The sequence below is a fragment of the Elephas maximus genome, chromosome 6, assembly GCF_024166365.1.
Source record: "Elephas maximus indicus isolate mEleMax1 chromosome 6, mEleMax1 primary haplotype, whole genome shotgun sequence".
Lineage (NCBI taxonomy): Eukaryota > Metazoa > Chordata > Mammalia > Proboscidea > Elephantidae > Elephas > Elephas maximus.
The window spans coordinates 15,993,549-16,019,131 of NC_064824.1; the positions used below are offsets into that span (position 1 = coordinate 15,993,549).

Below are 25,583 nucleotides of genomic sequence, written 5' to 3' on the forward strand. Positions count from 1 at the left end.
AAAGAAATTCATGATGAGTTTGTACATGTTCTTTTTCTTTTTAAATAATTTTTGTTGAGAATATACACAACAGAACATATACCAATTCAACAGTTTCTAGATGTACAGTTCAGCCACTCTCACCCTCCTTTTCTGAGTTATTTGTCCCCCATGAACATAAACTCACTGTCCCCTAAGTTTCCTATCTGATCTTTTGAGTTGTTGTCAGTTTGATCCCGTATAGATAGATAGCTCTTAAAAGAGCATAATGCTCAAGGCACATATTCTTTATTAGTTAAGCCAAACTATTCCTTGGTTTTAAGAAGACTTCAGGGTATATTTTTGGTTTAAGGTTTAAAGATTATCTCAGGGTGTTAGTTTTGGGATTCATCTGGCTTCCATGCCTCGGAGTCCATGAGAGTTTGAAATTGTGTTCTGCTTTTTCCCCCTTTTGATCAGTATTCTTCTATAGAATCTTTGATCAAAATGTTCAGTAATGGTAGCCAGACACCATCCAGTTCTTCTGGTCTCATGGCAGAGGCAGCAATTGTTCATGGAGGTATTTAGCCACTCATTCCGTTTCCTCTTCCTGTTCTTAACTTTCCGTCTTCCTCTGTTGCTCCAGGCAAAGAGAGACCAATTGTTGTCCCCTAGGTGGCTACTTGCAAACTTTTGAATATTAAACTCTTGTTTAAGGTTGTCCTTGCAGCACTTTTTTTTTTTTTTCTTCATATGAAGACTGTATGTTCTTATAACCAAAACCCAAACCAAACCCTTGGCTATCTAGTCGATTCCGACTCATTGTGACCCTATAGGAATGGAAAATTCATTTGATATGCAACTTTCAGCCCTGTCATAAACAGGTCTCAGGTGGCATTTATTTCTGAATAAATCTGAAATACTTCAGAATGTAACCTTTTAGAAAATAGAAAGCTTTTAATAATACAGACCTGTTGTAATTTTCTGATATTCAGGAATAAATGAGGTTGTTAAAGCATTTGATTTGTTTATCTTTTATTGAAAACTGTTTTGTTTTCATAACACTGATGTTTTTGATGAGTCCAGGTCAGTTGTCTTGAATGTCCCATAATCTGGGTTGCTTGCTCATGATCAGATTCGGATTAAGTTCCTTTTAGGAAGAACCCTGTACAGTTGACATATGTAGCTCTTGCCTTTTCTCCTAAATATGTATCTTGATTGTACTTTGGAGTCACCTAGGAGCCTGTAAGTACAGATATCTGGATCTACTCTGCTGTGATTTTGTTTCTTCCGTGGAGTGTTTTAGACTGGCAGAGTTGACTCGTGCTTCCTCACAGCCTGGCCTTGAGGGATCAGCTTTGAGCAGCCTGACTGATGGTTCCAGCTTAGAACACAACTCTCTCTCTCAATGTTTTGTGTTGCCAGTGGGTGAAGACGACTTTGGCTGCTTGCTAGTCTCATTTGGATTTTGCCCATTTGCCCCCAGATTTTATCTGAGCTCTCTTTATACTTTCAGGAGGTAGCTTATTATCTAGTTACCTAGTACAGGAAACATTTTCTAATCGACCTGGAGGCCAGCTATGAGAACAGCTGTATTAGAGTTAAATATATATATATAGAATTGGAATAATCATTGGTAGCTCTTTGAATCTGGGATTGTTAATGATCAAAAGTTGAAAGCATCTGCTGTAATGTAGTTACAAAGCTATTCTGGTGGTTAATTCCAAAGCAGGTAAGATCTGAAGTAACCTTTGTCAGCATTTAAACCTAGTGACCTAGTTTTATTAGCTAGGTTCTGTTTTTTTTTTTTTACTTTACGTTGCATCCCACTGGGTAAATGTTCTTGCACAAAAGTATATTGGCTAGCATCGGAACCACATTAAAATAGGTGTTCAGAGCAAACAAAGAGAAGCATTGATTTAAGCAATAAATGTTTTTTTGAAAATCGGGTGAAATTGGATCCTTTGAAGTTACACCTTTTTGAAATGTATCGGAGGACCCTGTTCATCTCAGTCACCTCAGTCAGTATGACTTCTCAGGCTTGCAACAGAAAACTGTACCTGGGACTTCCTAGAAATACAAACTGAAAACTAGCCAGCTGTCGTCCTTCACTTATTAACAACAAACAAAATATGGATAACTTAATGCTGGCAAGGATATGGTGAAATTCATTCCTTGACCTTGTAAAAATAAGTTGGGTTAATTCCTGTGGAAATTTGGTTGGTAATACATATTAGCCACAGGAATAATTCATATCCTATGATCTAGTCGGAACCGACTCGACGGCATTGGCTTTTGAGTGACTTAGTAACCTCATGTCTAGGACTTCTTCGACTCTGAAGAAATTTTGAAATACAGAAAAAGCTGGATGTACCAAGATGCTTACAAGTTGAAAGCCATCTATCTCAATGCCCTGCAGTAAGGAATAGCTTGAGTAAACTAGCGAATTCACTTGGTGAAATAGACTTTATTTGGAATAATTGACGTGTAGCTAAGTGCTACAGCTGCTAACCCAAGGGTCGGCAGTTCACATCCACCAGGTGCTCCTTGGAAACTCTATGGGGCAGTTCTACTCTGTCCTGTAGGGTCGCTATGAGTTGGAATCGACTCAACGGCACTGGGTTTGTTGTTTTTTTTTTTTAGCATGGAAAACTCTACGATACAGATCATCCTAATATAAGATAAAACTGTGTAAATCCTGTAGTTATACCCTGTACTTATATCCTGTAGTTAGCCGCTTTTACAGGCATCTGAAAAGAACTACCTACAAATGCAGCAAAATGGTTGAGTTAGGACAGTGAGATTTTGTGATGATTTTTTCCTTTCCTCTTTTTCGCAGGCTTTCTGTAGTGTTGTTATATTCCTTTTATTAGTTAAAAACAAACCAATTTATTCCTCTCTCCTCATACCTGTCTTGCCAAGAGGTAAAAATTGGAATAGCGCTTTATAACTGTCAAGAGCTGGCACTTTTTGGTTATACACAATTTCAAGCTGCTGTCCTCTCTTCACACAAATCTTTCAAACAAATTCAAATGATTCTGAGTCATTAGGGTGTTACACACTTTAGGGTAGACATAATCACATAGTTGACCACTATCATAGCCTAGTTGTTCTGGATCCAAAGTTTTTGAAATGCTATGAAAGCTAATAGGTATGTTAGACCAAAAAAAAAAAAAAAAAGGGAAAGGTTAGCCTTGTTTCCTGTTTTCTCCACACATTAACGTTGTATTTTTCTGATTTCCATAGTGCCATTAAGCTGAGGCCGAAGGAAGGAGAGACGTACTTCGATGTTGTGGCCATTGTTGACCCTGTCACCAGAGAAGCACAGAAACTTGCCCCATTGCTCTTGGTAGGGATAAGTGCTGGTCATCTTTATCTGAAGAAGTCACATGCCTGTAATTCTGAGAGCTGTCTGTGATCTCTTAGTTCCCTTAGTCGTGGTCTAAAGGGGATGGAGAACTGTTGCAGGGTGTCTCGGGCTTAGCAAATGTCTCTGAGAAAAACTTTATAACTTTAGGAAGTTGGTACAAGCTTGGTTGGTTCCCTTATACTCATGTAATTAAAAAAAAAAAAAGACATAGGAATGAAGAGCAAAATGTCATTGAATTAAGTTGATTTATGTCATATTTTACCTTTTAATTACAAAGATAAAAAGGTAAAAGAAATCTGCTTTGTCATTTACCTATTTTATAACTAGCATGGATTTTTTTGTTGTAGGTTGACTTTCAGATATAGTTACAATTTTAACTACATTTAAGAGCTTTGCCAAAAATACAGTTGCTTCAACAGGTTTTTTTATTGTTGATGAGCCTTTTCATTATTTTTTAAAGGTGACATTTTACTGAAGTATAATTAGTTAACCTTTGTGTGTGTGTGTGTGTGTGTGTGTATTCATACTCTAGTGTGTAAGCCACACTGATAAACTCTTTAAATGTTCCTTGTGTAGATAGATATCTGTTATCTCTATTTGCTGCTTTACCACAACTTTGCTTTAAACTGTGTGAGGAGCAGGGATCTGCAACAGTAACCTGATTTCTTGGCTAAGTCATCTGTATGTGTGATTTACATTCTGCACTAGAGTTGTGATTTTGAGAAATTGTCCAGTACAGACTTGGTAGCATTTATTATCTTTCTGTCTTTTCTTGAAATATTAAGAAATGTTCTCTGTCTTAACTCAGCATGAAGTAGTAAATTTCTGAAGATAAATTTAAATATTTTGTCTCAAATGTGAGTTACCTTTTCTATAAGAAAAAATTTATGTTTTGTCACCTGGTTTGCTTTTAGGTTTTGACTGCGTTGATAAACATGAATCTAAGAGTATTTATGAACTGCCAATCTAAACTTTCCGACATGCCTTTAAAAAGGTAAAGCAAGCTGTTTAAGAAAACAGCAGAAAAAATAATACTGAATCCAAAAGCTGCTTTGAACGTTAGAGGATAAAACGGGTTTACAGGTGGATGTCATATCTGAAAGGCCATTTACTGAGTGTTTACTGTTGCCAAATTTCTGCTCTGCCCACAAGTTCGAAGAGCTTAGTGTGGGCATGGGGGACTTTAGGTAGCACTGGCCCAGGCCACTGGCTCTTGTGCTTTTATTTTTTCCATCAGAATTTTACAGTTCTTTAATTTCAAAATGTTTGGATCAATGTAGCTATTAAATTTACATAGTTAAAATGTGCTTGTGGTACAGTATAGATGCTTGTCTATACTTTTTCATCTTAAAAGTGGTCATTTCAATTGAGATATATATGTCAAAGGAAGCTTGCTGAGGCTTATCTACATGTACCTTGAAAAGGAGGACTGCACTCTGTGCTGTCTTGAGCTTAGAAGGGTCATTTATGAGAAAAGTGACATAAAAAGCCGTTGATAGTATAGTGCCTTATATAGCGTAGCACTTGTTAACACTGTAAGAAACTCCTAACGTTCCAAGAGTTAGGTTGTAGATTCAAACATGTTTGAAAGTGACAGAAGGGTCCCTCCATTGTCCTTGTATAGGGGATATGTTTACATTATTATATTACTTTAGTGTTTTCAAGGCTAGCCTGAGAACCCAATCACCATTTAGGACTGTTTTTTTTTATTAATGAGTTCTCGGCGAAGGGAGGAAATTGCTCAGGAAATGCTTGAGACCCCAACAGCAGTTACCCGCAACAGGACAAGAAGTGATGGCCTTCCTCTCAGTCCTACCACTCCTCCCTTCCCTTTCATCTGCAACAATGGCCGGAGACATAATTAAGTCAAAGATGGTTTTGGCAATACTTTTCCTAATCTGGGAGGATACCCCTTAAAAGAAAATCTAGTTTGTTTTAAGCCAGTTGTTTTCCTGTATAAATGCTTTTAAACTCAAGGACTGTGGACACGTAGAAAAAATCTAACACCTTACTTTTTCAATTTCAGTTTTTACCGTTACGTCTTAGAACCAGAGATTTCTTTCACTTCAGACAGTAGCTTTGCCAAGGGTCCAATAGCAAAGTTTCTGGATATGCCACAGTCTCCTCTGTTCACTCTGAACTTGAACACACCTGAAAGTTGGATGGTGGAATCTGTCAGGACGCCATATGACCTTGATAATATTTATTTAGAAGAGGTAAGGGTGTCATTACTTACAGATGTCTTATGCATGTGTTAAACCTGTTTAAGGTGTATTCGTGTGCTAAAACCAGGTAGTGTCTGACTGATCAGACTGAATCACAGTCTAGGTGGGCCTCTAAGACAGTGATATTCAAATAGAATTTAATAAGAGCTTTGTTAAAGTATAATTCACATACCGTAAAATTTTAGGGCATACAGTCAAATATTTTTTGCTATATGCACAGAGTTGTGCAGCCATCACCACTATTCAGTTTTAGAATGTTCCGATCACCCCAAAAAGAAAAGCTACCCAATAGCAGTTACTCCCCAGTTCCCACTCCCTGTGGCAACCACAAATCTACTTTCTACTCTGTGGGTTTGCCTATTCTGACCTTTCGTATAAATGGAATCATATAATATGTGGTTTCTTTGTGACCGGCTTCTTTCACTTTGCAAATTGTTTTCAGCGTTATTCCATGTTGTATTATTTATCAGTACTATATTCCTTTTTATGGATGGATAATATTCCATTGTATGAATATACCACATTTTGTTTATCCATTCAATTGTTGTTGAACTTTTGAGTTGTTTCCACTTCTGGGCTGTTGTTAGTAATGCTGCTGTGAACACTGTCTACAGGTTTTTGTGTGAATATGTATTTTTTTCTCTTGGCTATATACCTAGGAGTGGAATTGCTGGGTCATATGGTAACTCCTTGTTTAAGTTTTGAAGAATTTTTAAACTGTTTTCAGCAGCAGTTGTACCATTTTACATTCCTACCAGTGATGTATGAAGGCTCCAGTTTCTCCACATCCTTGCCACCCCTTGTCCTTACCCCACCCCGCCAAGGACAGGGTAGAACTGCCCCCATAGGGTTTCCAGGGAACAGCTGGTGCATTTGAACTGGTGACCATTTGGTTAGCAGCCAGGCTTTTAACCACTGTGCCACCAGGGCTCCTTTTTTTGGGTTTGGTTAGTGGGTGTGAAATGGTATCTCGCTGTGGTTTTGATTTCCATTACCCTAATGACTAATGATGTTGAACATGTTTTCATGTGTTTATTGGTCATTTGTATATCTTCTTTTGAGAAATGTCTATTCAAATTCTTTGCTTATTTCTAATTAGGTTATTTGTCTTTTTGTTGCATTGTAAGAATTCTTGATATATTCTGGATACAAGTCTCTTATCAGGTATGATTTGCAAATATTTTCTCCAATTCCGTGGGTGTCTTTTTCACTTCCTGGATAAAATCCTTTGATTCACAGCGTTTTGAATTGTGATGAGGTCTGACTTCTCTTTACTTTTGGTTGCTTGTGCTTTTGGTGTCATACTTAAGAAACTGTTACCAAATCCAAGATCTGAAGGATTTACTTCTATGTTTTCTTCTAAGAGTTGTGTAGTTTTAGCATTTAGATCTAGAAACCATTTTGAGTTAATTTTTGTACATAGTGTAAGGAAGAGGTCCAAATTCATTCTTTTACCTGTGGATACCCAGTTGCCTATACTGTTTGCTAAAAAGACTTTTCCCCATCGAATTATCTTGGCACTTTTATTGAAAATCAGTTGACCATAGGTGTATGGGTTTCTTTCTGGACTCTCAGTTCTCTTCCATTCCTTTAAAGATCTATTCTTATTCCAGTACCCACATTCATTTGATTAGTGTAGCTTTGTAGTAAGTTTTGAAAACAGGAAGCCTGAATCTTCCAACTTTGTTACTCTTTTTCCTGTTTTGGCTATTTGGGATTCCTTGCTTTTTCATATGAATTTTAGAATCAGCTTGTCTTCTTGGTAATTAGGAAACCAAGACCTTGAAGAATGTTATTAAAATACTTCTTGACCTTCTTTTCATTAGGTTAAATAACTACAGTTTCTTCAACAAGAACCTCTTATATACTCAGGGTGTGTGTATACATGCCTTACCCCTGACCCCAATTTTACATACCAAATTTTTAACAAGTAGAAAATAGGATTTTTGCCCTAGAGGAACCTAGTTTTGTTGAAAAGATATAAAATGGCCACCCAGAGTACTAAAAGACAGTTTAAGGAAGAATCATAAAACCATTGCTGTCGAGTCGATTCTGAGTCATAGCGACACTGTAGGACAAAGTAGAACTGCCCCATAGGGTTTCCAAGGAGCAGTTGGCGAATTCAAAATGGCAGCCTTTTGGTTAGCAGCCAGGCTCTTAACCACTGTGCCACCAGAGCTGCCCAAGGAAGAATAGACTCAGACAAAAACCAGGCTTCTCCCGTATCTTCAGAATTTCTGCTGCTCTTCCTCAGGATTCCTCTAGTGTCTCTGCAACCCACTGAAAAATACAAGGTCTGAGACTTGGTGAGGATGTTGGGGTTTACCTCTTAGCTCTTGTTCCTTATACTTTTGGGATTTTGTATTGCAGTAACATATTAGGCTCCAAGTAGTACATTATTAGCATTGGATTGAGTCAGAACGCCAAATCTGCACTAGTCTAGAATAGAAACTTTTTAATTCACTGAAGCCAGGCCGGCCCAATACCTTACAGTTACATCGTATTTTCTACAAAGAACATTCAAGCAGATTGAGTCAGCAGTAATTTAGGCAGTTGGTGAGGAACATGGATGGTTTCAGGCTATTATGGAGCCATTAAATACATTTTGGACATTTGCATTTAGAACAGCAGTATTTTCAGCTATAATTCTATAGGCTTAAGTGAATTTGCATTTGTTTTTCCTCTTCTGACTTTTTGTTTTTCTGTGTTGTCATGTAACTTAATCCCTGTAGAATTGGCTTTTCTCTCTGTGTTCTTCAGTATTTAGTCTTTAGATCTGTTCATTCTTTTGGCATTTTCTTTTACATCCTCTTTCATTCCCAGTAGTACCTTCCTAGATTAGAGTCTTAGCCTCTCATCTGTATTTTTGGAATGACTTTCCCGTTTTCTCTCTGTTCTACCTCCTCTCTCTCCTTCTACCCTACCTGTAAACCAATGCCAGATCAGTCAGTCTGAACTACTGTTTTTACATCAGGTCCCTCCATACAGAGAGCCTTTGTGACTTCTCATTGCCTTCCGAGTCAGGAGCTGACTTGTTTGTTTGGTATTCATGACTCCCCATGTTTCAACTTTAACTGACTTTCCTGCTTTTATTGCCTGCCATCACCCTGTACACCAAACTGACTTATTAAACATGAAATATAACTTATACTTACTTGCTCTTGTCCATGGAAATTCTTAATTATTAAAGTCCCAGTTCTAGCACATCCCAGCTTTATGACCTTGGGCAACTACTTTTTCCAGCCCAGCCTCAGTTTCTTTTTCTATTAAATATCTTCCTTGTAGTGTTGTGTTTAGGGTAAGTGGAAAAAGTCTGGAATATAATAGGTGAATGGAACCTGCTAGTATTACTTTTAGCACAGTGCTTATTACAACGTAATGCCTTTGAATTAAGCCGGAAAATGATAGTTTCCTGTGCCTGTATTGAGCAGTTGCCATCCACATTTTTATGTGGTTTCTTTTTTTTTTTTAAATAATTTTTATTGTGCTTTAAGTGGAAGTTTACAAATCAAGTCAGTCTCTCACACAAAAACCCATATACACCTTGCTACACACTCCCAATTACTCTCCCCCTAATGAGACAGCCTGCTCTGTCCCTCTACTCCCTCTTTTTGTGTCCTTTTCGCTTCTAACCCCCTCCACCCTCTCGTCTCCCCTCCAGGCAGGAGATGCCAACATAGTCTCAAGTGTCCACCTGATCCAAGGAGCTCACTCCTCACCAGCAACCCTCTTGTGTGTAAATCTTGGAGGGCAGGGGATATATCTTTTATGTCCTGTCCTGAGTAAATTTCTGTCACTTAAGCTTAACTCATTGATAGATTCTAGCCATCCATCTTTTTAAGCTTTACATATTCTTGAGAGTTAATTTAGAAGCAGGTATTACATAAATGACACATTGACTTGGGAATTTTCAAGTTATTTAGTTTTAATCAACTTTATTGAGGAATAGTTTATGTAAAATAAAATGCAGCTATTTTAAGTATAAATTTGGTTGAGTCTTTGCAGATTGGTACAGCCACGTAACCACCACCAAAATCAAGACATAGACTATTTCCTTCATCCCCGTCAGTTCTCTTGTGCCGCATCTTGTACCAACCCCCGCTCCTACCCCTGGCCCCAGATAATCAACTGGACTGCTTATGTTACTGTAGTGGTTTGTCTTTTCTGCAGTTCCGTGTAGGTGGAATCATCCAGTGTGGACTGTTTTGTGTCTGGCTTCTTTTGTTCAGCGTAATGTTTTAAAATCAGCTTTACTGAAATATAATGTACATACAATAAAACCTACCAACTTTAAGTGTATAGTTCTATGAGCGGGGTAATCACCACCAGAATCAAGGTAACAGAGCATTTCCATCACCCCCAAATTTTTCTTGTGCCTCTTTGCAGACAGTCCGCTGCACCTACCCTTGCCCCTGCCAACAGCTGATCTGCTTTTTGTCACTATACTTTTGCCTTTTCTAAAATTTCCTGTAAATATTATCATACAGTACATAGGCCTTTGTATCTGGCTCTTTTTGCTTAAAAACAAAAAACCCGGTGCTGTCAAGTCGATTCCGACTCACAGCGATCCTATAGGACAGAGTAGAACTGCCCCCATAGAGTTTCCAAGGGGCACCTGGCGGATCTGAACTGCTAGATAATGCATTTGATATTCATTCATAGTGTTGCATATATCAGTCGTTTGTTTCTTTATTCCTGAGTAGTATTCAAGCAATTCAATTTTGATATTGCAGGTAGACAGCATAGTGGCTGCGGAGTATGAGCTGGAGTACCTGCTACTAGAAGGTCATTGCTATGATATCACCACAGGCCAACCCCCACGAGGACTGCAGTTTACCTTAGGGACTTCAGCCAGCCCCGTTATTGTTGATACCATTGTTATGGCCAACCTGGTAAATATCAGCAAACCGTGCTAATTAATGTTGTAGTTGTGTTAATTTGGATAGTACAATTTATGATGGCCCAGTTAGGATCCTGAACCATAGAGTGAGATTGACATTCATGATTGACTGAATTTGTTCAATATAAAAATCATTACTTCAGGTAAATTCGTATAGTAGATTGGAATAATATGTCATCCTACCAAAAAACATGCAGGAATATTCTGCTTTGACCAAACTGGCCCCTGAACATGGATTGCTCACAAGCTAACAGCATGTTTCTTTTTTGGGGGGGTGCAGCTTATTCACACATTGGTCCCTCACTGAAGCACAGCCATAGGGCAGGCTTTCAGCTTGACTTGTATTTTGATAGAATTTCTAGTGGGTAGTTTTTTTTTTTTAAGAGTAGCACTGATTTGCCAACTATCTTATTTAAAATATAAATGATTGATATTTCAGAAAATAAATAACTGTCCCTCAGAAATGTTTTGGTGTTTCAGTAAGATCTGAACTTTGGCTTTTTTTTTTTTTTCCTTAGGGCTACTTTCAATTAAAAGCCAACCCAGGAGCATGGATTCTCAGACTTCGGAAGGGGCGCTCTGAAGACATTTATAGAATATACAGGTAGGATTAAGTAATGTAGGCACAGTTTTTAGGAACATTTTTGAAATGTGAATCAGCTGTAATTGAATACTACACTGGCAGTTAGCCAGATAAAAAGAATTTAATTTACAATTGGATGTTTGATGAAACAGTGTTTTTCTAGGGAGTTAAATATGGAGGAACTGTCAACATTAAGATGTATGAATGCTAATAAGTATAGCTAGGTTTCATTCTGCAGTGATTCCTTTCTATGAACAGTGTCCCAGAATAACATCATCTGTCACTGTGACGGAAACCATAGCAGGTGAGAAACCGAGTCATTTGACGAAAGGAGAAAAGAAATAAAGAACAGTCAAACTTTTCAACCCAGAAAGTTTCTTTCTAGACCATGAATAATTTACAAATACACAGTACATGTAAGCTTCAGACATAAATTTTTGGTGTTAGAACTGGTCTTTGTTGGTTTTTGATAGTACACCAGTAGATGTATATATAACATTCTGTCTTACTGATCGGTAGTCAGGTTTTTACCTTAAGGTTTACTATAAAGCAAAAAAAACAGATCCATTGGCGTCGAGTCAGTTCTGACTCATAGTGACCCTATAAGACAGAGTAGAACTGCCCCATAGGGTTTCCGAAGAGCTGCTGGTAGATTCGATCTGCCACTAAGTAACCATTAATTAATAAAAATTTTACTGCTTTAACCCAATTTAAATTAGTTTTAAGCTACGTGAAAAGACTTCCTATCAGTTTATTGAGGGAAAAGTTTTTATTAGAGTTGATTTTAAAAATCCTCTTGTTGTATCCTCATCTTTGCTCCATAGTATCTTACCTGACAGATGTGAAGCCAGTGTGGAGCTCGGGCATGTTTCCTGCCAGGAAGTAGAGAGTTTTATAATAGTATCTTCATTATAAAAGAATGTTTTTCTCCAAATGTTTTCCCCAAATATGGTTTAAAGAGTTTATTCTGTCATTAGAAGTTTCTCTGTTGGTCTTCCAAACCGTTTGTCACTGTCCCTCCCTGCTCCCCAGCAACCCTTCCCCCCGCAGGAGCATGGCACCCTCCCCTCCTACTAGCTGTCATGGGCTTCTTCCTCCTGCACGTCCCCAGGTGCATATTTCCCATCAGAAGTATTTCATGCTTCAGGCTTCTTCCTCATCGTTATTTTCGCTTGAGACCCCTACTCTGCTGGATGACAGCTAACTAACCCAAGCCCAAGCCCGTTGCTGTCGAGTCGAGTTGACTCATAGCGACCCTATAAGACACACTAGAACTGCTCCCAGAGTTCCCAAGGAGTGCCTGGTGGATTTGAACTGCCAGCCTCTTGGTTAGCAAACGTAGCACTTAACCACTACACCTTCAGGGTTTCCAGCTAACCCAGTAAATTTATATTATCTTGGCTTTCTGCAATCAACACCTTGAAATTTGGTGACTGAAAATTTTAGGCATTACAGCTGATTGGTAGGGAAATATTATTTTTAATCTGGCTTCCTCTGCCCTGTTTGTCTACATGTGGACCTTATTATAGGATAGTTCTTCCTACACGGAACAGGCGCCAGATTGAGTCCAGGGCCTAGACTTGGCTGCTTGAGTGCCTCCAAACAGGATAGAAGAGTTTCCTTTACAAAATGTGAGACAGAGCCAGGTTTTGATGTTTGCCAACTAGAGAGTGAAAAGTGCTGCACTTCTAGGGGCGTTTTAGGGTGGCGCACCCCCTCTGGCCCTCCTTATTGAAGGCGGGTGCTATGCAAGGCGTTAGACTGATGAATGTAAATAGTTGATGGAGTGCCTTGGGCCCTGGCCACGTCCTCATTCCACTGCTCTGTGAGATATAATTTACAGGAGGCTCATGGAGGAACCTGGGCTGTGACTGGTAGGCACGCACTGTGTAAGGAGAGAGTGCAGCTTCTGTGCAGCTTGAAGGGGCTTCCTTCAGGCTCAGAGAAAAACCCTGTATGATAAAGGTGATGGGCAAATATGGGAGATTGTTTTCAGACCATTTACTGCATTTTGTAATGTCTGCATTACTTTCTCTTATTCTTTTTTTTCTAAGCCACGATGGTACAGATTCTCCTCCTGATGCTGACGAGGTGGTCGTTGTCCTCAACAACTTCAAGAGCAAAATTATAAAAGTGAAGGTGAGTTTGGCGTGGCAAAGCTGCCACTCTTTAATAAGTTGCTAAAAGTAGCACTATTCTGGTATTTGGCAGCTTTATGTAAAAATATGTATCTTGAAACCACGCCAAGACTTCAGTTCCACTTTGGAATTTTACTGTAGTGTTTATAGGAATACTGCTTTAAATACAAAGTATCTTTTGTAAATACGAGCTTGTGACTGTCTTCAGCTGAGAGATTTTAGCCTTTGGGTGATCTCAGTGAGCAGCGTAAGTCCCATTTATCTCAGTGTTCTCATAGGTACTGTGGTATTGGTACAGCCACAATTCACATGGCTATTGATGATTTTACTCCCAGAAAATTGGAAAATGCCAGTGAAAATTCTAACAGCAGTTATAACATGGTAGTCCTGTTTCATCTCTTCTCACTCCCACTCTTAATTCTCAGAATTTTGAAGTTATTAGAGCCTTAAATTGAAGTAAGAAGAATTATGGAATAAACCATCATTACAAACTGTGAAATCTAAAGCAGATCTCACATACGACTGAGCAGAAAAGTGATCCATCTGCTGTAGAGACGATTCTGCCCTTCTTTTTACTAGTAAATCCTGAAAAAAGGAGGTGACATGACATGGCTCCTGCCTGATGCTTGAGCTCATGAAGGCTGCCTTCTTCCCTAGAACAGCTCTTAGCTTGGTAAATTTTGCTTCTCTTTTTACTCAGACCGTAGTACCTACACATTTGTGGTTTACTTAGGCCATATTGCCTACAAAATGGTCTTTGCCCATTTTGCAAATTGAATGTAGTTTTTGTCTAATGAAAAGAGGTTGCTACCTCCTCACTTAAGATTCTTACGTACACAGCATACGAAGATACTTCTGTTGCGTACAGCTGGACTCTGGGTTGGTACCTGCTCGGGGAAGAATTAGTTGATAATTACTTTATTCCCTGTTGCTGAGAGTATTGACAGTGCACATCCAGGGAGAAGCACTGTTCTCTGTTAGACACACTAGAATTCATCACGTGTGATTGCAGGTTCAGAAGAAGGCAGACATGGTGAACGAAGACTTGCTGAGTGATGGAACGAATGAAAATGAATCTGGATTTTGGGACTCCTTCAAATGGTAACTTGGCATCATAAAAAAGTAGTATATTTAAGGAAAAACTGAGACTGTATCTTTTGAGTATAGTCATTTTCTCTGCGCCTTCCAGATTCTGCTTTATGTGGTCAAATCTTACAGGTATATGTAGAGTAGCTGGATATTTTCCGCTTGACCATCTCTCCTCATGGTGAAGTTCCTTCTCTTCCACAGTCGTTGACTCTGGATGGGTTGTACCTGCTCTTTGGGGCACCGATTGATAATTACCCAGTTCACTTCCCATTGCACAAGCTGCATTCTGTGGGACAGCCTGTGCTAAATCCCTGTTCCTGAAGCGCACGGTGCCTTGTTATCCTTCTTCTGCTGGGGGGTGGTTTTCTGTTGGTCTTTTAGTCTCTCCCAGGAGGTGAGGAGATGCACCCTCCCTCTAGGGAAGGAGTGGGAGTGGGAAATCAGCATCTCTTTGCCTCTTCTCTTAAAGGGCTCTTGTCTATACTGGTGTTTCAAGTGTTCTTGTTTTTCCTTTGTTGTTAAACAGGGGCTTTTCAGGAGGACAAAAGACTGAGGACGTGAAACAAGATAAAGATGACATAATTAATATTTTCTCTGTTGCATCTGGTCATCTGTATGAAAGATTTCTTCGGTTAGTCTTGTTGATTATTTCAGTATATGTGAATGAATCTGTCATAGCAGAAAGAAGGAGGTTTTGTGGGATTCTACGCATTATAATTCTGTATATTTGAAGCACTCTGAGGATTGTGACTAGATGACTGTATGTAATTATATTTGTATTAACAGATCAGCTCCTTGAAGTCAACCTAGGTAGTAAATGTGTCTGTATGGAGAATACAAGACTATAGACCTTTAATATCACTGTACACACATTAGAAACCATGGTGTCTGCTTGGCCAGGAAGTACTGCTTAAAACCAAAATCAGGAGGTTGGCATAGAGAATAAAAGTGGAACCTGGCCACGCAGCCCTTCACTGCCTTCTCGGGATTCATGGGATTTTAAAGCCAGCCTCTATTTTATAGATGAGGGAACCGTGGACCAGAGAGTGAGGGGCTTGCCTGGAGCACACACCAGAGCTGGGAGAAGCCACAAAGCAGGCTGGCTGGCTCAGTGGTGGCACTCGGAAGCGCCTTTCTCATCAGTGATGAGGACACTTTCCTGACTGCCAGAGCTCTTTTGTCTTGTAACTCTTCACTGCAATTACAGTATAGCAAACGGTCAAAATGTCATTTACTCATTTTTAACCCTCATTTCTCCAAAAAATAATATCGGACCTAAAATAATAATCATCAAATGTTGGTAACAACTGAATTTAAGTATATTCTGGATTCAAAATTTGTTATTTGTTTCTGACTAGGGAACCCTGAGCCTGTAACCACTTGCCTTTCCCTGATCTCTCGCCCCCTCCTTCCTGCGGGGTTCTGCAGTGTGGGCTGTGGAGGCAGCGCAGAACGGGGGGTTTCTGCAGTACCAGGTGCTGCTGTGGCCTCGTCAGCGCTTTTACGGAGTGATGTAGTCACTTACCATACCCCTGGTATTCATTTGTACCACAGCTAATGTGTTAGCGCATGAAGCAGTTTATTTAAAAGTTTAACATGATTAAAACAAATTTGCCTCTACTAGGTATGGTTTTATGGGTTAGAAACACTTCCCCTCACCCCAAGCAATACCTTTATAAGTAGGAATAAGTGCAGTTTTCCATGACTATGGCTCTCTCTCCGCCTAATTGAGCCATCAGTTAGCTCTGCTGGGAAGCAGAACATTTAGCGGTCTCTTGATTGACTCTGCTTGATGTTGTTGAAGTTAAACAGCTTTGGAAGATTATCATATTTGTCTTTGTTTAACAGTATAATGATGCTGTCCGTACTGAAGAATACCAAGACCCCTGTGAAATTCTGGTTCTTAAAGAATTATTTGTCCCCAACATTTAAGGTATGTGCCTCAGGGACAATGATAGCATTCTTATTACAGAGATACTTCCAAAGTATTACACTTTTTACTACTTTTGTTCTATCTGTATCAGTTTTTTATTTTCCTTTGATTAGGATACCCTTGTTCAGTTGGCGTATTTCTGTGTTGATTATTCTTTCAGACTGGTTGATTTTAGGGGAACAGTTATTATAAAACCGAATGCAAATTTAAGATCTATTCGAAGCTTGGATGACCTGGGGCATTGTCTGTACCTCTGCTTGTTAGCAGCAGTGTTTTGTCAAAATCATGTTCCCTCTCTCTGAAGCATGCATGTCTTAGCTTCACCTGGAATACCCAGTGCCAGTGTCCACTGGTGAGCTGAGGGGCTCAGTCGTGAGCAGCTACCATCCACTGGTGAGCTGAGGGGCTCAGTCGTGAGCAGCTACCAGCCACTGGTGAGCTGAGGGGCTCAGTCGTGAGCAGCTACCAGCCACTGGTGAGCTGAGGGGCTCAGTCGTGAGCAGCTACCATCCACTGGTGAGCTGAGGGGCTCCGTCGTGAGCAGCTACCATCCACTGGTGAGCTGAGGGGCTCCGTCGTGAGCAGCTACCATCCACTGGTGAGCTGAGGGGCTCAGTCGTGAGCAGCTACCATCCACTGGTGAGCTGAGGGGCTCCGTCGTGAGCAGCTACCATCCACTGGTGAGCTGAGGGGCTCCGTCGTGAGCAGCTACCATCCACTGGTGAGCTGAGGGGCTCCGTCGTGAGCAGCTACCATCCACTGGTGAGCTGAGGGGCTCCGTCGTGAGCAGCTACCATCCACTGGTGAGCTGAGGGGCTCCGTCGTGAGCAGCTACCAGACGGTGTGTGTAAAGCTTCATTTGTGCAACACAAAACGCACTTGCAGAGTGTCCTCCTTTGTTCACGTCAGGCGCTGTTTGTCATCTACGTCGATTTATTTACATCCTTTTTTTTTGGCTGTAGAGTTTGTTAAACACCTCTTAATGTATTCAGTATCATTTCTACTAGATCATTAACTCACTTCTGGGCCCCTGAAGGTACGCACATGTAAAATCTGAAGGATTTATTCTTTAATGATGGCAGAGTACTTGAGTTTTGCCCTGGGTTAGACAGCCTTGAGGGAGGCTTATAATCAAGTTTTAAAAATCTATCTTAAACAAATGCACTTAAAATTAATTTATCTTCATACACAAGCTGTCACTTAAGGATTTTTGTAATTTCTTGTGTTGACATAGTTATAAAGAAATTGGGATTAAGACAGAAGTTTATTATGTCTTCCTGTATGTATCACAAGTGAGTCAGGAACACATTATTTATTTGGTGACTGTGTTTTACTTGTGTCCTGATTGTGATGTTTGACTTACATTATGAAGTCAGTTTTGTTAAAAGAATAAATGGATTGTTTGTTGTTCCCTGTGTCTGCAAATAGGAGTTTATACCTTACATGGCAAATGAATACAATTTCCAGTATGAGCTTGTTCAGTACAAGTGGCCCCGGTGGCTTCATCAGCAGACTGAGAAGCAGCGCATCATCTGGGCTTACAAGATCCTCTTCTTGGACGTCCTCTTCCCTCTCGTTGTTGACAAATTCCTGTTTGTGGATGCTGATCAGGTAAGCTGTCAATGGTCAGGTTGTAACAGCTTATATTAAAAGAAGTAAAAGGGTTTTTTTTTTTTAAATGAAGTCTATTTTATTTTCCCAGTAATGGAAGTAAGACGTACTTATTTTACACTATTTAGAAAATATGGAAAGATGTACCCAGATATGATCACTTTTGACATTTGTATTTAATGTATCTCTCTGCATTTTTTTTTCTGTGTCTCTTGCAAACTTACATCATGTATACAGTGTTATATCTTACTTTTGTTGTTTAACATGAAAACTAAACATGAGAAAATAGAGGTTGAATTGTACTTGCCATCATCTCCAACTTTTTGAGCTAAAGGTAGTTGTTAACACAGGTAATAGAGGTGAAGGCCAGGTGGATGCTTGGCTGGGACTGTGTGTACCTCTGCAGATGTTCGTCCTTCCTTCCCAATTTGACTTCATTAAAGAGAACACATTGTGATTTTAGAGCATACAAACTTGGAAACTGTAAATATACTGCTTCCCTACTGGCTTCCCCCTTAACCCTGAGCTGGCCAAAACTTGAATTATTCATTCGAGTAGAAGTGTTTTGTAATGTTTGCAGATGTCATTTGGACAAAGGCTGTGTTCACGCCTTTGGTATTCCCTCCTCATCTGGTTCACTTATGCCACAGCTGGCTCAACCTGAAGCATGCTTTCCTGATTCAAATATAATCATATATATATATTTTTTAAATAATAATCTATTGTGTTTTTGGAGAAAGGTTTACACAGCAGTTTGGAGCCCTGGTGGCACAGTTGCTAAGAACTTGGCTGCTAACCAGAAGGTCAGCAGTTCGAATTCACCAGCCGTTCTTTGGAAACCTCAACTCTGTCCTATACGGTCGCTATGAGTTGAAATCAACTCGACGGCGACGGGTTTGGTTTTTTTCTTATACAGCACTTTAGGTTCCTATTCAACAATTTCTACACAAGTAGTTCAGGAACATTGGTTACATTCTTCACAATGCAGGAACCTTCTCAGTATTTCCATTCTGGTTGGTCCCATTAATCCAGTTTTGCTGCCCCTATTCTTTTTTGTTTTAAAGTAATTGTAGATCATTTGGTCTCATATAGGTGATTTTTTAAAGGAGCTCAGTACTTACAGGTGATATTCTTTATTTTTTGAGCCAGTCTATCATTTAGCCACAAGGTGCCCTCAGGGATTAGTTTCAGTTCAAGGTTTGAAGAGTATCTCAGGACAGAAGTCTTGGGGAGTCCTCCAGTTTCTACCAGTCCAGTGGTTGTTTTTTTAGAATTTGAGGTTCTCATCCACATTTTCCTCCCATTCTGTCAGGATCCATCTGTTGTGACCCTGATGAGCACGATTGGTGGTGGTAGCCAGGGACCATCTAGTTCTTCTGGTCTGAGAGTAGCTGAGGCCGTGGTTCGTGTCGACTGTTAGTCCTGTAGACTAGTTTCTTCTCTGAGTCTTTGATTCCCTCTTTCTCTTTTGATTCAGATGAGAAGAAACCGATAGTTGTATCTTAGATGACTACTTACAAAATTTTAATACCCAGACACTACTCACCAAACTAGGATGTAGAACATAACTTTAAGAACTATATTATGCCAGTTGACTGAGATGTCCCACAAGACTATGGTCTTAATTCTTCAAACCAGAAATCCAGTCCCGAGAGGTGTTTGCTTATGTCTAAGAAGTGTGCATAACTGTGGCCGCATGTGCTTTGTTGTATAGATGATGCATGTGCATAAGGTCTGATAGATGCATGTACATATGCATACACCTGTGTACGTGCACATATGTGCCTATATACATACATATTTTTTCGTTGTTTTTGCAAAATTACATATGCCGTAGCAATTACCAGTGAGTCCTTTTTCCTGTGTACTTTTGCAGTGACATTGTTTACCTTCATCAAGCTGTGTACACTTCACCTTCATTCAGTGTTACCTTTCCCATCATCAAAATGGGATTGCTGGATCATAACATATTTCTGTTTCTGGTTTTTTGAGGAAGCATCATACTATTTTTCATAGTGGTTGTACCATTTTATAGTCCCACCAGCAGTGGATAAGGGTTCCAATCGCTGCACGTCCTCACCAACATTTGTTGTTATCTGTGTTTTTGTTTTTAAATCAGCGCCATTTTAGCCAGGGAAAGATGGTATCTCATGTGTTTCTTGGCAGTTTTGCCCAGTTTTTGACTGGGTTATTTGTTTTTGTTAAGTTGTAGAAGTTTTCTATATATTTTCAATATTAGACCCTTACCGGTTATATCCTTCCCATAGATATTATCCCAGTCCGTAGGTTGTCTCTTTACTCTTTTGGTAATATCTTTTGATGAACATAAGTATTTAACTTCTGTGAGGTCCTAGTTATCTATTTTGTTTTCCGTTACTCGTGCATTGATTGTTGTGTTTGATAATCTATCATCAAAAAAAATTAGGTCCCAAAACTTTGCTGCCGTATTTTCTTCCTAGAACTTTATGGTTTTAGATTTAACATTTAGATCTTTGATCCATTTTGAATTACTTTTTGTGTATGGGGTGAGTCTAATATAATCATATTTAGTCCTAGTTCAGCACTTACTACGTGCAGGCATTGTTCCACGTAACTTTCTCAACAGCCCTCCAAGGTAGGCATTATCCACATTTTATAGATGAAGAAACAGAGGTACAGAGAGGCTAAGGAATTTAAATTTGTTTTATTTCTACTGTATGCCAAACACTAGGCTAAGTGTCTCACGTCTTAGCGAGGGCACCCAGCTAATAAGCAGAGGAATGTGGACTCATACTGGGTCTGTCTGCTCCCCACGCAGCTTATAGCACTCTGTATTTTAAGGAAACTGTGTTAGAGCTGTCTCACATTTGCTTACAAAATGACTTGTGGTTTCTTTCCTCTAGATTGTACGGACAGATCTGAAAGAGTTAAGAGATTTCAATTTGGATGGTGCCCCTTATGGTTATACTCCTTTCTGTGACAGCCGGAGAGAAATGGATGGCTACAGGTTCTGGAAGTCAGGGTACTGGGCTAGCCACTTAGCTGGACGAAAGTATCATATCAGGTACTGATACATAAAGGCACTCACAGGTTTTCTCAGGTTTCTAAATAGCCAAGAGGCCCCAGAAATAGGGCACAGGTCACGAATAACAATTCTGCCATGCGTATCACATCTTTCTGACCACAGCCTAAACTCACCAGACACTCCCAGGGCGTTGACATGTGGACAAGAAGCGGGCAACACACAACAGGTCAGCAGTCTCCCAGCTCAAAAGCTGTCCGGGCAGAGATAGAAAACTTCTGCGTGTATCCCACTTTATACTGTAAACGAGAGACTCAAAGGGTTTTTCTTAACACTGGCCCCCCCTGGCTAGGTTGGCTTAGGCAGGTGGACTGAAAACTTCTGCTGCACGTGCTTCCACCTAGCACCATAGCCGAGGGACAGAGCAAATCCCTCCCCCAGCCATTTTTATACCTCAAAGCCTATGTCACCTCCTGACCACTCAAGTATGAGGTGGTCAGACATCTGTGGCACCTAGCCCAGAATTGTATCTCTTTCACCCTGCTGACATTTAGATAAACCATTAGGCTTCAGAGGGGCAGGTGCAGTGGTCCCTGAAGCCCAGAGATGTTGCTAGCAGGGGGAGGAATGGGAAGACATGGCCGCCAAGCTTGTCCAAAGGACTTCCTCCTCAGAAGTACTCCTAATGGTGCTGAGTGGTTTTCTTTTTCTTAAAATTAATTTTTAAATTTCAAATTGTGAGTAGACAATAAATTAATATAATTCAAAAATAAAAAATTATTTAAAAAATATGTGTGTGTATATATATAAAGTCTCCCACTTCTGGCAGTCTCTTACGCAGTTTCCACCCCACAACAGATAACCTCCACTATTAATTTACTTTTATCTTTCCAGAGTTTCTTAATCTTTTTTATAAACAATTACAAATGTACATTTTTTACATCCCCTTTTTACACAAAATATAGCATCCTATTTATACCTTGCTTTTTTACTTAATGTCTCTTGTAGATCTTATATCAATATGTAGAGGGCGCCTTATTTCTTTTTACAGCTGTATAGAGGGCACCTTATTTCTTTTTACAGCTGTATATTGTTCTAGTGTATAGTGTTATTTGTAGGCTTTGTTATGACAAATAGTGTTGCAATGAATAATCTATTAAATGCATCATTTTGTGTATTTCAAGTATATATGTAGGGTATATTCCTAAGTGTAGAACTGCTAGGTTAGTGTATGCATTTGGAATGGCTGTTGGTTGTTTTCCATCAAACACTACATCATGTTCTATGGGGAAAGTGTGATTTGGAAGATTTGGAGGGTAGGGGGACTGGTAGGAAGGAGCAAGTACAAAGAAAAAAGTTGGGGTATGGTGAGCTCAGTATCATACTCTCTGTTCTTTGTCCAAAAGAACTGTAGCACTGTGGATTTCTTTTTTTTTTTTTTTTCCCTTGTAACATTTATGGTGATTTATCAGCTAAAAACATACCAATGATCATGATGATGGCATAGGACCAGACAGTGTTTTATTGTTATATATAAGGTTGCCAGCCAACTCTACATCAAGTAGCAAAAACAACCAAAAAAAAAAAAAAATTTTTTTTTTTTTTACAAATAGCTTTTATTACCTGATCTGCCCATATTTGCCAGAAGTATGTTTTCAGAGATTATTTCCTTTTGAAGGTATTGTATAAGAAACAATGACAAAAATGAGTTAGTAGAGGCAGAGTATGGAGTTTGGAATAACTTCCCTGGATGTCTTTGAAGTAGCACACACTGGCCTCTACCTCCACTGTGGGGTTTCAGCTCACCTTTTCTAAGAGAAGCCAGAATGGCCAGTGAACTTCTCTGTTATCCAGTAGTGTTCTTCTGCCACAATCCATGGTTTTAACAACTGCGTCTCCTCTATTCAGTGCACTATATGTTGTGGATCTGAAGAAGTTTAGGAAGATAGCTGCTGGTGACAGACTCAGGGGGCAGTACCAAGGTCTGAGTCAGGATCCTAACAGCCTTTCAAATCTTGATCAGGTAAGTGGCCATTTTTATGGTTAATGTTTTCAGTGATGAATTTTTACTGTTGTTTCAGAAATTCAGTATTATTTATGTATTTGTTTTTTCCTTTTGCTGGATGATGTCTTGGGTCTTCATGGAAAAGAATTTTTTAAGTGTGTATATGTGTGACATTTTTATCTGTCCTCAAGAGACAGTAGTGAAAAATGTCATCTGCCTGATCTTAGCTGGGAAGAGAGGTGAAAGAAGGCTATTACCTCTCTAAAGCATTGCCATATCATTTTATTTTGTACTCAAAAAAGCTACTGAATAATCCGATAAAATTTGCATCTTTGCCTGCTAGGGTCCATTTGTTTCTCTGCTGCTGGAACTAACTAGCTGAGGATTCCCAGTATAGAATACAGTGTCACAGTTTGCCTTTTTCCTATGTCAGAATCCATGGTGCTTTTCAAGAAAGTTAGCTTTTTATTAATGCTAGGCGTTTTTCAGAGGCGAGTCATTATAGTTTCAGAGGTGTAGTCATTGTAAGTATTTTAGATAGACAGTTTCATGTGTTTTTAACATTTTTTGTTTTGCTCCAAGTCTAACTTAAATTTTTATAGACTTTTATTGTGATATATAGCACCCAATAAGAAAAATTCACAAAGTAAAAATATACACATACATACATATATACATCAAGGAATTATCACACAACAAACACCCATATGTCACCACCCAGATCAAGAAATAGACTATTACCAGCAGCTTAGAAGCTACTCTTCTTCCGTCACTCACAAAAGTACCCAGCAGCCTGACTTATGATAATCACTTCATTGCTTTTCTTTATACGTTTCCTACTTAAGTGTGTTTTTTTCTTCTGTCGCAATGGAATCATAAAAAAGAGATGTTCTTTTGAGTCTAACTTTTTTGCTCAACATTAAGTGTGGGATTTATCCATGTTGTGTGTGGTGACACTCCATTTTATTTATCCATTCTACATTTGGGTTCTCTTCAGTTTTTGGCTTCCGTGGATAATATTGCTGTAAACATTCTTGTACATGTCTCAGTGCATGTGTACATGTATTGTGTGCATAGCTAAGAGCGGAACTGGTGCGTCTTGTGGTATTTATCTTTACTAGTTAATTCCAGACAGTATTCCAGAGGACTTCAATTTACACTCCCATCAGCAGTGTAAGGGTTCCTGTTGCTTTACATTTTGACCAGTACTTACTGTCAGTCTATTAATCTGGTGAGTGTGAGGTGGCATCTCATTGTGACTTTTAATTGGAGAGTTTGATCCACTTATATTTAATATAATTACTGATAAGGTAGGATTTACATCTGCCATTTGCTCTTTGTTTTCTGTATGTCTTAGGTCTTTTGTGATTCTTAGTTCTTCCATTACTACTTTTTTGTGTGTTAGATAGTTCCCTTGTTGTTTCCTTTACTGTGTAGTTTCTTAATGGTTGCCCTGGTGATTACCATTAGTATCTTAATTCATAACAATCTAGTTAGAACTAACACCAACTTAATTTCAGTAGTAAACAAAAAACTTACTTTCCTTCTATATAGCTTTGTTTCCCACTCATTTATGCTGTGATTAGCATACAAATTACATTTTAATACATTCTGTGGCCATCAACACAGATTTATAGCTATTGCTTTTTGCAGTTTTAAATTAGATAGAAAATAAAAAGAACTTATAAACAAAAAAATATGTTTATACTTTCTTTTATATTTACCTATATAGTTTCCTTTACCAGTGCCCTTTGTATTTCTTCATGTGGACTCAAGTTATTGTCTAGTGTCCTTTAATTTCAGCCTGAAGAATTCCCTTTAGTATTTCTTGTAGGGCAGGTCTCGTAGTGACTTTCTCAGTTTTTGTTTTACCTGGGAATGCCTTAGTTTCTTCTTCATTTTTGAAGGGTAGTTTTCCCAGACAATTTTTAGTTGACAGTTGTTGTTGGTTTTTTTGTTTGTTTTGTTTTTTCTTTCAGCACATTGAATATATCATCCTTTCTGGCTTCTGTGGTTTTGGACGAGAAATCAGCTGTTACTATTTTTGAGGCTTCCTTGTATGTGATGAGTCACTTCTCTCTTGCATGTTTCAGGAGTCTCTCTTTGTCTTTGTCTCTGTCTTTCAACAGTTTGCTTATGATGTGTCTAGATAGTATGGGTCTTTTTGAGTTTGTTGAGCATCTTAGATATGTAGGCTAATGTTTTTCAACAAATTTGGGGGAGATTTTGGACATTATTTCTTCAGATATTCTCTCTATCCCTTTTTTGTCTCCTCTCCTTCTGAGACTCCCATTATGTGTATGTTGGCATGCTCGATGGCATCCATCAGGTCTCTGATGCTCTGTTTCTTTTTGCATCATTCTTTTTGCTTTCAAGTCTTCATACTAGATAATCTCAATTGACCTATCTTTAAGTTCAGTGTTTTTTTTTCTTCTGCTTGCTCAAATATGTTGTTGATACCCTCTGGTGATTTTTTCATTTTAACTGTACTTTTCAACTCCAGAATTTCTGTTTGTTTCTTTTTTATACTTTTATCTCTTTATTAATATTCTCTGAGACATTATTCACGCACTTTCCTGTAGGGTTGCTATGAGTCAGAATTGACTAGATGGCACTGGGGTTTTTTGGTTCATTTAGTTTTGTAGACATGGTTTCCTTTAGCTTTTTGTATATATTTAAACTAGCTGATTTACAGTCTTTGTCTAATAAGCCTAACATCTAGGCTTCCTCAGGAACAGTTTCTGTTGACTGCTTTTTTTTTTTTTTCTGT

At 39.0% G+C, this 25,583-nt stretch overlaps 1 protein-coding gene across 2 annotated transcripts in view; it reads left to right on the forward strand.

Moving 5' to 3' along the window:
* Positions 1–25,583, forward strand: part of UGGT1 (UDP-glucose glycoprotein glucosyltransferase 1) — a 135,789-nt gene that overhangs the window by 93,993 nt on the left and 16,213 nt on the right. For both annotated transcript variants that reach the window (XM_049889124.1, XM_049889125.1), the window contains 12 exons: positions 3,205–3,307; positions 4,243–4,322; positions 5,355–5,544; positions 10,287–10,445; positions 10,972–11,057; positions 13,091–13,175; positions 14,187–14,275; positions 14,790–14,894; positions 16,112–16,196; positions 17,625–17,807; positions 20,690–20,850; positions 22,717–22,831. In XM_049889124.1, the coding sequence (XP_049745081.1) occupies positions 3,205–3,307; positions 4,243–4,322; positions 5,355–5,544; positions 10,287–10,445; positions 10,972–11,057; positions 13,091–13,175; positions 14,187–14,275; positions 14,790–14,894; positions 16,112–16,196; positions 17,625–17,807; positions 20,690–20,850; positions 22,717–22,831 (1,441 nt within the window). The remainder of the gene's footprint in view (positions 1–3,204; positions 3,308–4,242; positions 4,323–5,354; positions 5,545–10,286; positions 10,446–10,971; positions 11,058–13,090; positions 13,176–14,186; positions 14,276–14,789; positions 14,895–16,111; positions 16,197–17,624; positions 17,808–20,689; positions 20,851–22,716; positions 22,832–25,583) is intronic.